General features: G+C 33.4%; 4 protein-coding genes across 4 annotated transcripts in view; 2 read left to right on the top strand and 2 right to left on the bottom strand.

Annotated features, from left to right (window-relative positions):
* Nucleotides 1-1647: 1647 nt before the first annotated feature.
* LOC101496347 (sm-like protein LSM5) lies at nucleotides 1648-5151 on the bottom strand. The gene is made up of 5 exons (XM_004504646.4): nucleotides 4959-5151; nucleotides 3437-3500; nucleotides 3212-3335; nucleotides 2071-2143; nucleotides 1648-1908 (listed from the first exon to the last, which is right to left on the bottom strand). Exons 2-5 carry the CDS (start codon nucleotides 3468-3470, stop codon nucleotides 1876-1878), a joined length of 264 nt encoding a protein of 87 aa, XP_004504703.1. The 5' UTR covers nucleotides 3471-3500; nucleotides 4959-5151; the 3' UTR covers nucleotides 1648-1875.
* Nucleotides 5152-8059: 2908 nt separating this feature from the next.
* LOC101496011 (chlorophyll a/b binding protein) lies at nucleotides 8060-9111 on the top strand. Its single transcript, NM_001279182.2, has one exon. The coding sequence runs from the start codon at nucleotides 8119-8121 to the stop codon at nucleotides 8917-8919; it is 801 nt and encodes a 266-aa protein (NP_001266111.1). The 5' UTR covers nucleotides 8060-8118; the 3' UTR covers nucleotides 8920-9111.
* Nucleotides 9112-9191: 80 nt separating this feature from the next.
* On the top strand, nucleotides 9192-10164 carry LOC105852274 (uncharacterized). Its single transcript, XM_012716965.3, has 2 exons — nucleotides 9192-9358; nucleotides 9445-10164. Exons 1-2 carry the CDS (start codon nucleotides 9317-9319, stop codon nucleotides 10057-10059), a joined length of 657 nt encoding a protein of 218 aa, XP_012572419.1. The 5' UTR covers nucleotides 9192-9316; the 3' UTR covers nucleotides 10060-10164.
* A 201-nt stretch (nucleotides 10165-10365) lies between these two features.
* LOC101495688 (uncharacterized) overlaps nucleotides 10366-12376 on the bottom strand; it is a 4190-nt gene continuing 2179 nt past the window's right edge. Inside the window, 2 exon segments of the mRNA XM_073370056.1 lie at nucleotides 10366-11024; nucleotides 11306-12376. The exon segment at nucleotides 11306-12376 is cut by the window's right edge and continues 11 nt beyond it. Of these exon segments, the coding sequence (XP_073226157.1) occupies nucleotides 10693-11024; nucleotides 11306-12376 (1403 nt within the window). The 3' untranslated portion in view covers nucleotides 10366-10692.

Here is a 12376-nt window from a genome sequence, read left to right as displayed (position 1 = left end):
TACTATAAAATATTTCTCTTTGCATGTAAACAAAATATGATAATTTTCTATACATAATAATAATTAGAGTTGTCAATTTGACAAGCCCCCTAATTATTGGGCCTAGCCCACATGTTGTAAGAGTGAAAAAAATTTATAATTTAAAAGGCCCCCAAAAAGTAAACTCCCCTTTAAAATTTTGGGGGCTTAGTGGGCCTATAGGCCCACGTTTTCAAAAAAAAAATAATTTTCTTTTTAAAAAAAAATTTGATAATTTTCTTTTTAATTTTTTCATGGATAAAAAAATTTTGATTTTTTTTATTGAAGAAAAAAAATCGATTTATTTATTTTTCTCAATTTTTGAGAAAAATAATATTTTTTAATTTTTTTCAAAAAAAATAAATTTAAAATTTTTTTCAAGAAAAGATCTCAATATTATCAAAATATTGGGGGCCTATAAGCCCCTTGAGCCTCCTCTCTTAAGTCCCATGAAATAATGGACCAAGATTTAAAAAAAATTATTTTTATAAAAGGCCTAATATTAAGAGTTTAATAAGAAAAAAATAAAGAGGTCTAGTAGTTGGGGGCTTTTTTGACAGCTCTAATAATAATCCAATAGATTGTCAAGTTTTATAAATCAATTGAGGTTAAAATTTTGAATAAAGGTCCCAATTTGTCATAAAAAATATTGCACTTTTGGTTGACGTGATTTTTTTTCAATTTGAATATGATCACTACTATTAGGATGATAACACAATATTTTCTTCTACAATTCGAGGTTAATAGTTTAAATTTTTCAATCATCTTTTTAAATTATTTAGCACAGCTGACCTAATGGTATTGATAAATTTTCACTTTTAATATGTTATGGAATAATATTCTGAAATTTGTAGCATATTAAAAAATATGAAGCTAATTAAATATTCAAAACCTACACTGGTTTTGAAATGAAATCCATCGTCATCGTGTCAAGATCTAAAATTAATGTAATCATATATGTCCACTTCATTTTGTAATTTGTATGAAGTCTGAAGGGAATTAGAGAAAAGGGAAAAGAAGGAATGTAGCATCAAAGCTTGCGAGAGAGAGAAAAACTTATGAGATTTAATGTTGATCAAATATATAAATGAGTGGGAAAGGGATAGTGCTCTATACAGCTTATTGAACCACTAACAAACTATAATCAGTTATCATTTATTAACTAACACTGACCAACTAACTACACCAACACGAAGTCCACAAACAGAAGTCTGAACACTCAAATTTTCCTATGAAGAAACATTGGTAAAAACATTCAAGCGAAAGTTGAAAACAACAATGCTTGGATAATCAAAACTTTTAAAATCAATTATCATAAAACTGGCAAAGCAGTCACAACTGTTTGAACTGATTCAATCCTTCATAATTAAGCCGGTTTAATGTTATATAAATATAACAGGGACATCAATCAGAATTTAGCCCAGGTCGTTGACAATACAAGAGAAGCCTTTTATCATTAGTGCAAGATGACCTTTAATAACTACAATGCAAATAACTTTCACTAATCTTAGCAAATATATAACAGGTACCACATTCAATTGGGAAAGGAGTCCAATTAAGCATTAGCTGACAATCAGCTCATAGTAGACACGGGTGAACTTTGATAGTAATGGAAGAGAAACGGGAATATAGAGGTGCAGAGTTAACTGTAATCAATACCATTGCTTGTTACACGGGACAATCCACAATTCAACATGATGATTAAGGTCTTATAGCTACTACAATCATGTATCCTTAAAACAAGCTTACGGAAGAAAAAAACCTAGCTTGCCTCAGAATCCTCTTTCAAATATAGGAATCATGTGCCTTGTGCATCGACTAAGGGTTCAAAATAGAGGTGTAACCAAGTACCATTATTCATTCTGGATCAGGTGAACCACCAGGGACCAACTGCATTGAACACCACATATTGTAAGTATCACTATGACACTGGAAAAACTAAAAAACATGTGAGATTACTGTCAACATTTTCTACAGTTGCTAAGTCAAATGATTTATAAATAATCCATGGAATTTAGATAAATAGAAAACAATTGAAAATTTGACACTTACAATGGCAATGTTGTTTCCATTGAGTAAAATCTGATCAAGCTTAGTTATCCTTCTCCCCTCAGCAGTGATCTCACTGTTGTATGATTATAAAAACAAAAAACCAAATCAAATTATTATAAATCTACAGTTGATACTTCAGACTCCTCAAATCCCAAAAAGAAATAACCCATGGAGAAAGATGCTCCACAGCAACATAAATGCAATGATGTATGAAACCACTATTTGCCGGCACACTTGTACAGGGGCAGGGGGACATTGGTGCTTTGGAGTATTAGATATAAATAATCTATCTATGATCTATGAACTTAATACATGATAAAGGTATTATGACATTGTCTACGTCTGTGTATCGAACAACACCCAATGAAAAAAAAACATAGTTGTTGGTGTACTATATTTGCATAACAAACTGAACCTAAACACTTAACCCAGACATAATAACACATGTCCTGACAAGTTCAAAAGATGATCATCATGGATCACAGAAGACTCTGTATGGCATTACTTAGAGAGAGACCTCTTGGTTATATAGCTCCAAGAAAGATATTGAAGGCTCCTTTAGCATGCATAGGGAGCTCCTATAGACCTCAAAGCCTCAAAAGATAGATGGTTACATTATCTAAGACCTGCATGTTGTTACTTTAGGGCATGTCCTTTTAAGTTTTAACTAGCTGAAAGTTGTAGTAGGGACTAGGGAGCTAACTGGAGGTTACAGGATGTTAGCTAGTCTTCCAGTTGTGAAGGTATTTTTTCCTGCATTCACTGAGGATAAGTCATTCAAGTTACAGGGTTGGGGAATATGAGAGGCTTTCTCATATGGAAGACTCCTATTATTTGTATTGATTCCAGATGAATCAGCGCTAATAACAATCAAGTGAAGTCAAGGATTATGGTGGCTTTTAGTAACGATTCTACTGTATTTCAAAAAGTTGAGTGGGGGTGGGAGGGGGCCATTGAGTCCACGCACGGAACAATTGCATCCCATAAAACATGTAAAGCTGGTCCTATTCTATCTTCTTACCCAACAACCACATATTTTACAGAAAAACAGTCAAATATGCACAATATAAATATTAAAAAAGGAGCATCAGAAAGTTTATTTAATGGATAAGAGCATAAAATATGGTAGAGCAGGTCTTACTATTCAGTGACATCTTCAAGGACCATGTTAACATAAACATCAAAGCCTCTAAGAGTACCAACAAGCTCCTTGTCACCTTTCATTATCACCCATATTTTTGAACCTATACAGCGGTCAATCAACTCTGCATATTTTCAGTACAAATGATATGTTATCTTAAACAGAGTTCAAAGCTATATTGGATTACCCAAAAAAATGGTTGGTGAGAGACAGTGAAAAAAAAACCTGATGGGAGAAGCTGTGATGGATTATTAGCCATGGTAGATGAATTGGTAATTTCTCCAAAAACCTGTGACGGGTACAGAAAAATAAAATAGATGAAAAAACTTATAAATGTTACCAAAAAATGATTAATAGCTTTGCTTTTAAAAGAATCAACTAACTTCAGTTAAAAGAATGAAAGCAAGATGAAAAGAAATACTATAAGATTTGATCAAGTTCCCAATGCTAGTGAAAATAACATAGCATATCAACCATATAACAAATTCACAAGTTCCCAATGAAATTCAAATGATATATGAAATTAGAGAGAGAAACAAAGTATCTTAAGCAGGAATAAGTGATGACAGAGCCTGTAGCAGTGACCAACAGCTGCAATGATTAAAAACCTCCAAAAAAAAGAACCAGAAGTGTGCTCAGCTCTAGTAGCACTTCATTGTGCAATTATTTTTGTGAAGTAATCAATACTTATCCCATATTGTAAGACGTTTAAACAAAACCAAATTGTCTAAATTTGATAGTCATTTTACATATCCAATGAAACATTAAACAATTTTTCCACTATTACCCCATATTCATTTTTATTGTGCTTTTTGATCAATAAATGATAAAATACCTATTTAATAGGAGATATAAAGTGCATTTGTACATTGCACAACACTTTTTATAAAATATACACTATTAATTACTTTACTTAAAGACTATGAAGCACAAATAGTGACACATTGACTCTAATAATAATTTGAGAAAATTAATGAATTGAATGTAATCAATCAAACACCGACACATGTCGGACATTGGGACACGCGCCTTTGATCAGAAGTGTCGGTACTATAGAAGTTAAGGAGTGTGCTACAACCTTAAACATCATACAATATGGGATGGAAGGAGTACAAAGTATACCCACATTTATCCTTCAATTTTAAAATTAGCTTATACTACATAAACTCTTATATGATAAATATATTTAATAAATATGTGCTTAATTAAACTGTTCACCCTCGATATCCAACAATGCACATTCTTGACTTTGCTATTTGTTTTAGTTTTAATTTGTGGACGGGACGTCGATACAAATCTTTGCAATCTCTTTGTACCTATCTTTGTTCAAGCTATTGAATGAATTTGTTTACAGTAAAGAGAAAAAAAAACGACAATGCACATTCTTCCAAAATCCTATTAATCAGTGCACCCCCACTCCTATCCCTTCCCAAAGTATCAGGACTTTTCTGCTGCTGCAGCAGAAAGATTGATCGATTTGAAACGCATGGTATAATATCCAAATTAATCAAATAAAATAATTCTACTAAACCCTAGTTAAGTGTTACTAACAATGCCGCACGAGAGCATCCGCAAAAGGTAACTGAAAATCGAATGTTCCGCATGCCCGTATAGAGCTTGGCGGCGACACAGCTCAATCACCGGTGCGTTTCCTTTTGAAGCGACGGCTATCGCGATGGAATCGCATCTTCGCGCTAGGTAGAGGAGAGGGGAAGGAAAATTCGTAAAAAATAAAAAGAAGGAAAACCTGTAGAATGAATTTGATCGCTGTTGCTGGTGGGCAGCGGCCAAATCCTCCGGCGTTTTCCGGCGAGCCTTTGGTTTTTATCCGGTCAGTTTGAGTTGAGTGTTTCTGATCTGAACGTGAGTTGTGTTTAGGGTTTTAAGTTTTAACGGTTAAAATGTGTTTACGTTTCTCAATCGATCCCATCTTTTCTTTTTATTCTAAACTATAAACGACTTTGTAATTGTTAATATAAAAAGTAAAATAATACTGACAAAAATGAATTAAAAAAATCATCAAATTGTATCAATAAAGTATCTTCTAGTTTATCTCTGGTTTAAACAAATATAATAAGTTTGAATTTAGCTCTACGAAATTGTGGTTCTACGTAAATGATGAAAAATGTTAAATATTATACTATAAATAACACTAACAAAAATTAAGAAGTTGCATGTGTTATTTTTTTTTAATTATTTTAACTATTTCAACTAATGATTAGATTTTTTAATTTAAAATTTTAGTCCTCGAAATTTGTTTATGAAAAAAACTTATCGTTATACCTGCTTTATACATAAAATTAAATACTATAAAAAATTTATTCATCTTATAATAGTGTTTTTTTAATAATGTAATAGTTAATTTTTAATTATTTATATTCAAGAATCGACATTATTTAAAGTTATTAGTTGGAAAATCATGTTTATATTTGAAAAATTGTTTACATAATCTTCTTCGCAAATCAGAAAGACACCACGAAATTATGTCTCAAGATTTTATATGCAATTTGCGGACAATTTATTCATAAAATTCTTATATAAATTCTGATAATACGTGAAGATGTTAAAATCTTTTAGAAGGATTTCATCCAAGATATTTAGTATAAACTCTTTAATTTAGATATTCTTGATTCAATTATGTTAAACTTATCTATTAAAAAATTTATCACAAGAATGTGTATTTGTGGCCCTTTGAAGAGAAATGATGAATTTTGCCAATTTTATATAATGCTCCTTTAAATGACCAAAGTTGTATTATTATGGTAAACATTTCACTAGCTAGTACATGTTGATTACACCCAAAAAAACTACCTTGGACATATTCAAAGCAATCTCCAATCATGGTTTTCAAGAGACGGGTCTTTTTTGTGACATGATTTTTCTTCTTAGAGGTGTCATGGCACACTCAAAATTCTATTATACTAAATAGGTATATACATGCTATTTGTTGGTGAATGGTAAGCCTCATTAGAAGACACTGTATCAAAATCCCTACCAAAATGTTACAAATTGAGAATCTATTATATTAGAGATAAAAATAGAAATTAAAATAATTTTTTTAGAAAGGAGTCTTAAATAGAGTCTAAAATTAGGTAGTCTATTTACAATTTAGTTGATATCTCTAAAATTATGAATAATCTCAAAATGTCAAAAAGTGGAATAAGTTTTCTTATCTTCTAAGATAATTGCACCATAAAAAGTACGAAATTATGAATCGTATAATTTAAAGAATACATGTGATGTGAATTAAATGTTAATAGTTGTTAGTTCTAGTGTCATAATTTATATCTCCTTATGTATATGGCTCCCTCAAACAGTTCATCCAAACTCCACCACTAAATTAGTTAACCATTACAAGTTTTGTCTCTTGATAACACAGTTTGGAGCTTATGTTTCATGTTTTCATAGGTAGACTTATAACAGATTGAACAAAATGATTTTATACATCAAATTAATTGAACATGAGTAATCACATTTAATTTCAAGCCATGTTCTTCAATATCCTTTTTATTTGTCACACATTCACATCATAATATATTCAAATATTTCCTAATAGGCAAGACAAACAATCTCATTTGTCTAAGCATGTTGAGACACCTTGATATAATTGGTCCTCATACATACTAACAGATCATGCAATCTAAAGAGATATCATAAACACATACTTCATCCAATAAGAAATTGCCATCATATATTTTGGATAAGTCATGAACATTAAAATGGGAATTAAACTTGGTAAAAATATCTTGTACGACAAAAAGCAGGGACCATTAACTTGCCTCACTTCCTCTATGCACATGTAAACCTATGGAGGAATATCCTTAGACGCCCTTGTGCTACATAAAATGATGTGGAGATATAAGTGCTTAATTGGTCGTTTGATAGAATTCCGAATTATTAAAGTTTTTTAAAAAAAAAATCAGAGAGTTAAGTCAAAAAATGACGTGGAGATATAATAAACCTTTTCTATTTATTCTTGCAATTATCTGTTTTACAGTTTTTGTTGTCTCAAGTCTGAACCCTTCAACATTTTTAACATATATAAGATAGTTAAGAATTCAAAGCACACTGCTTACTGATTATTTTTTTGTCAAAATGCATGTGATCGTATGTATACTTAATATACTATTTATTGATCTTTAATTGACAACTAATTTAAGATAAACACATATAAATCGGCACAATGAGTGAAAACTATCCTTAAGTACCTCTTGCATGATAACTTAATAATAAATCATGAGGTTGTGAACTGTTTAATTTTTGTTGTTGAAAAATGAAAACAATGGCCTAAATAATACCAGCCATGTAAGAGTAAGATCCAACTCAGTGTGTTACAATTAACAATAGTTTCTTCATGAATAAAAATTGACCCTTGTATGTGTAACATCATCAACCCTGACTTGGTTGTTTGTTTTCACAATTTGTCTGCCTTTATCCTGTATTCCTTACTACACGTTGCTCTAATAATTCTTGAAATAGAAATTATCCACTACAGTCACAAATCAGTGTTTTCAAATTTTGTGGTTCTGAGTGCACAAGATGTGGACCCAAAAATTTATCTTACAGATCTGAGTCAGTGAAAGCATAGCCTCAAAAATTAAGCCAATTTTATGAATTAATAATAAAATGTTAATTTATATCTACGGGAATCCCACAGGTACACATGTAACACCAACATTGGTTGCAAATCATATGAAGAATCTAACCCATATGTGGATTAGAAAGGTGACAAGTGTAGCAACAAAAATCTCAAACCTCCAATCAGATTTTACCTTTAGATAACATAAGATAAGAGCACAAGAACTTAATCTACAATATAAATACACATCCATGTTAACATGGAAACTCACCATTCATAGTTTACAAAAGCATAACAATAAGAAAGTATTTTCTTTATTATTGCAAATATGGCCGCTTCATCCATGGCTCTCTCTTCACCAACCTTAGCTGGCAAGCCAGTGAAGCTGAGCCCATCAAGCCAAGAATTGGGAGCCTCAAGGTTCACCATGAGGAAGTCTGCTACGACAAAGAAAGTAGCTTCATCGGGTAGCCCATGGTACGGTCCAGACCGTGTGAAGTACTTAGGGCCATTCTCTGGTGAGCCCCCGTCGTACTTGACTGGAGAGTTCCCAGGTGACTATGGTTGGGACACTGCTGGGCTTTCTGCTGACCCAGAGACATTTGCGAAAAACCGTGAACTGGAGGTAATCCACAGCAGGTGGGCTATGTTGGGAGCATTGGGATGTGTGTTCCCAGAGCTTTTGTCCCGAAATGGTGTTAAATTCGGTGAAGCTGTATGGTTCAAGGCTGGATCACAAATCTTTAGTGAGGGTGGACTTGACTACTTGGGTAACCCAAGTTTGGTCCATGCTCAAAGTATCCTTGCTATATGGGCTACCCAAGTTGTTTTGATGGGTGCTGTTGAAGGTTACCGTATTGCTGGTGGGCCTCTTGGTGAGGTCACTGACCCACTCTACCCTGGTGGTAGCTTTGACCCATTGGGCTTAGCTGACGACCCTGAAGCTTTTGCAGAATTGAAGGTCAAAGAACTTAAGAACGGTAGATTAGCCATGTTCTCTATGTTTGGATTCTTTGTTCAAGCTATTGTCACTGGAAAGGGTCCTTTGGAGAACCTTGCTGACCATCTTTCTGACCCTGTCAACAACAATGCATGGGCCTATGCCACCAACTTTGTTCCCGGAAAGTGACCTTAATTCGGTTTCATTATGTGTTTTTGGTGAAGTTTACGTTCTTGTAATGTACTTCCCCTTAGATTGTGAATTATCTATCATATGTCTATGCAACTTAATGTTAATCACTTGTTTTTTACATTATTCATCTATCAATTTGTTTTTCCAATCACTTAATCTATATGCCAACCACTCATTTAAATAATTCATTCAAATCAATATATAATAATACAATTCAAAACGCTAAAATTGAAATAACTTCAACTAAGAACACTCAAAAGTAGTGGATGTAATAAATAAATAAATAAGTAAATAAATAAATACCATAATACTCTAATATATTCTAATGCAGTACACTACTATATATTTATGATACATAACAACCAAAGGAAAAACAAAACTCGGACCATTATCAATGTCTTCTTCACATTCCAAATTCTTCTCGTCGTTAAAACAGGTATGAAGAAATCACAATTTCAATTTTAACATCATGAAATGTTATTCTTGTCAATGTTTTAACGAATGGATTAATTTGGTACTCAGGTTGAAAAAAGGTTAAAATTAGAGAGCACATCAACAAAAACAACGGAATCATCACAAGTAGAAGAAAGCAGCAATTTTTCATCAAGTTTGGGTTCACCCTTGTTCCTCCAACAAATTTGCAGCCAAACATGTCCCACCCAAGAAAGCAGTGAACCACCTCAACAATTCGTCTCAATTTCTCAAGGGTTCTCACTCACCCATCAACAATATCCTGCTCAAACTACTCCTTCAAATGAAGCTCAAGATGTTGATGAAATTGAGTGGTTAATGAAGCTTTTAGGAATGTCAGAGGAACAAAGGGATGGTTTTGATTTTGAGGGTGATGAAGATTGTGATTCTTGTCACTGTGAAGGTGGGTTTTATTCAAAGATTGTTGGTGTAGAAGGGCCAAAGTGTAAAAAGGAGGTGTTGAGGTTAAATGGGTGGATTCAGCATTTTCTAAATGGTGATGGTGATGGTGTTATTCGTGTGGAGAAGAAAGAGCCTTTGAGATTGGCACACTTGCTTTTAGGGAAAGCTGTTTTTGTTTCTGAGAGTGCTGATTCTGGTTTTGGAGGCTTGGTGTTCCCTTCAACTATTCAAGAATTTCTTCATAATGATCCTCCTAGTAATTGAAGCATTATTTTATGATATTCTTCTTTGTAGCTTCTTTTTGTATGCAAATGCAATCAATTTGTAATCTGTCCATTTTATATAATTCTGGAATTGGAACTTTGGTTACTGTGATGACTATTCATTGAGTTGAGATCTATTCATTCTAAAAGGATAAAGTGTATTTGGATAACAACTTAATTAAGTGCTTATATATAAGTTGTTTCTGATGTCAGTTTTAATTCCAAACTGACATCTTTCTCTAACTATACGACAGAGCAAACTCAAATGTATATATAGATATATCTGCATTTAATTGACGAATGGAGAGAGGGAGTGAAAAATATAGATTATGCAACAAGAGATAGTCAATGCAGACTTAAAAAGTTGGGAGTATTAATACATGGTTGTGAAGCAATACTAATCATATTACAAAAGTTCCACATGATATTGCAGACTCAAAGTCTTCTGCTAATTTGTTGCATACAAACATTTCATCATAACTGGTAGACTAACATGGAAACCAGAAGGCTTTGTCATTGTTAAAGAAACTAGTGATGAAACAATTGGAAAGCAATGATTTTCTCTTCTTTTGAAAAACCAGCACCAATAATTAATTAATATCAATGTTGTTTATCATTTAAAAAGACAGTAATACTATTTTGCTGTCTTAAGCTTCACAAGTGCAGATAAAACTTCATTCATATTTGGTCGACGTTCAGGATCAGGTAGAGTGCAGCACAATGATAGCTTAAAGAGCTCTTCCAACACTTCTGGATTGTCTTTTGTGATCAACTCAGGGTCCACAATGTTGATAGCTTGATCCATTCCATTTGCAAGGGCTTGCGCCACTATATCGCGCAAACTGGTTGGCAAGCCGACCTCTTCTGCGAGCCCTGTTGGTCTTATTTTTGTTAGAAATTCCATCACTATGATACCGAAGCTGAACACATCCACTTTAGTTGTTACTTTCCTTAGGTAGGCAGTTTCTGGAAATGACAGAAAAATATTGTTCAGACAGTGAAAAATATAAGAAAATCTTTAGGTCACAAAACTTAGGAACGAAATAAAACGCATTCAACTCTTGAACTTTTAGTGCTATTTTTGCTAATTAGAACAGTCTAATGTGCAGAAAATATACTAACTATACAAATTTGAAAAGAACTAAATTATTCATTTAGATTGCAACTCATCTATGAACATAAATATGATAAAAACATATCACACATAAATAATGCATTGACCGTAAAAGATTATAAAAGGCTTATACCTGGTGCAAAATAGCCAATTGTGCCTTGCAAAGCTGTTGATGTGGAAAGGGCACTACCATCCTGCAGATGAAGACCAAGTATTCGAGCCGTCCCAAAATCGCTGACATGAGCTTCCCAATCTCTATCTAAAAGGATGTTAGAAGGCTTTAGATCACAGTGAACAATGGGAAAATCATAACCAGAGTGCAAGTAATCCAATCCACTGGCAATAGAAACGAAAACCCCGAGTCTTTCGGATAATGTCCACCTAGACTGATCTCCCTCTTTGTCATGTATGATGCTATCCAAATTCCCATTCTCCATGTACTCTAGAACTAAAGCCTTTGTTTTCCCACTTTCCCAGGCATATCCAAGTATCTTAACCAAATTCCTATGTCTCAGCTGACTCAAGGTTCCGGCTTCTCTCTTGAAGATCTTGTCAGTATTTGCAGAGAACTGGTGCAAATTCAATCTTTTTATGGCTACAATCTGACCGTCTTCGAATTGGCCCTTGTAAACGGTGCTCAAACTGCTAGCACCAATGATGTAGTCCGAGCTGAAACAACCGGTGGCATTTTCTAACTCCTTTGGACTGAATCTTTTAAGAGCCAATGCTGCATCGTAATCTGGTTCATGATTCTCAGTATCCTTTCTCTTTATAGATTTGCCAAATTTGGTGCCTCGCTTGAAGAATAAAATCAGAAGCACTACAAGTAGAAGGATAGCAAGAGATCCAAGTGAAGCAATGATAACTATGGCTTTCTTGGATAGAGAATGATCATTGTCTCTGCACGGTTTTAGGAATTTCGTTCCACAAAGAGCTTGGTTTCCAATCATACTAGATGCATTCATATGGGCAAATATTCCAGTCAAAGGTACAGTACCTTCAAGTTGATTGAAAGAAAAGTTGAACTGCATCAGGTTGGAAAGATTGGCAAAGCCCTCAGGAATAGTTCCCTTCAAGTTATTCTGAGAAAGATCTAAGGAACTAAGATTTTTAAGCTGTGACAAGCTTGTAGGGATTTCACCTTCTAAATGATTTCTTGAAAGATTTAAGCTTTGAAGCAAGTCCATGCCGCTAAAAACTTCAG

The sequence above is a fragment of the Cicer arietinum genome, chromosome 6 (assembly GCF_000331145.2).
Source record: "Cicer arietinum cultivar CDC Frontier isolate Library 1 chromosome 6, Cicar.CDCFrontier_v2.0, whole genome shotgun sequence".
Taxonomy (NCBI): Eukaryota; Viridiplantae; Streptophyta; class Magnoliopsida; order Fabales; family Fabaceae; genus Cicer; species Cicer arietinum.
Note: the sequence above shows the minus strand (reverse complement) of the source record. Positions and strands in the feature narration are given on the sequence as shown.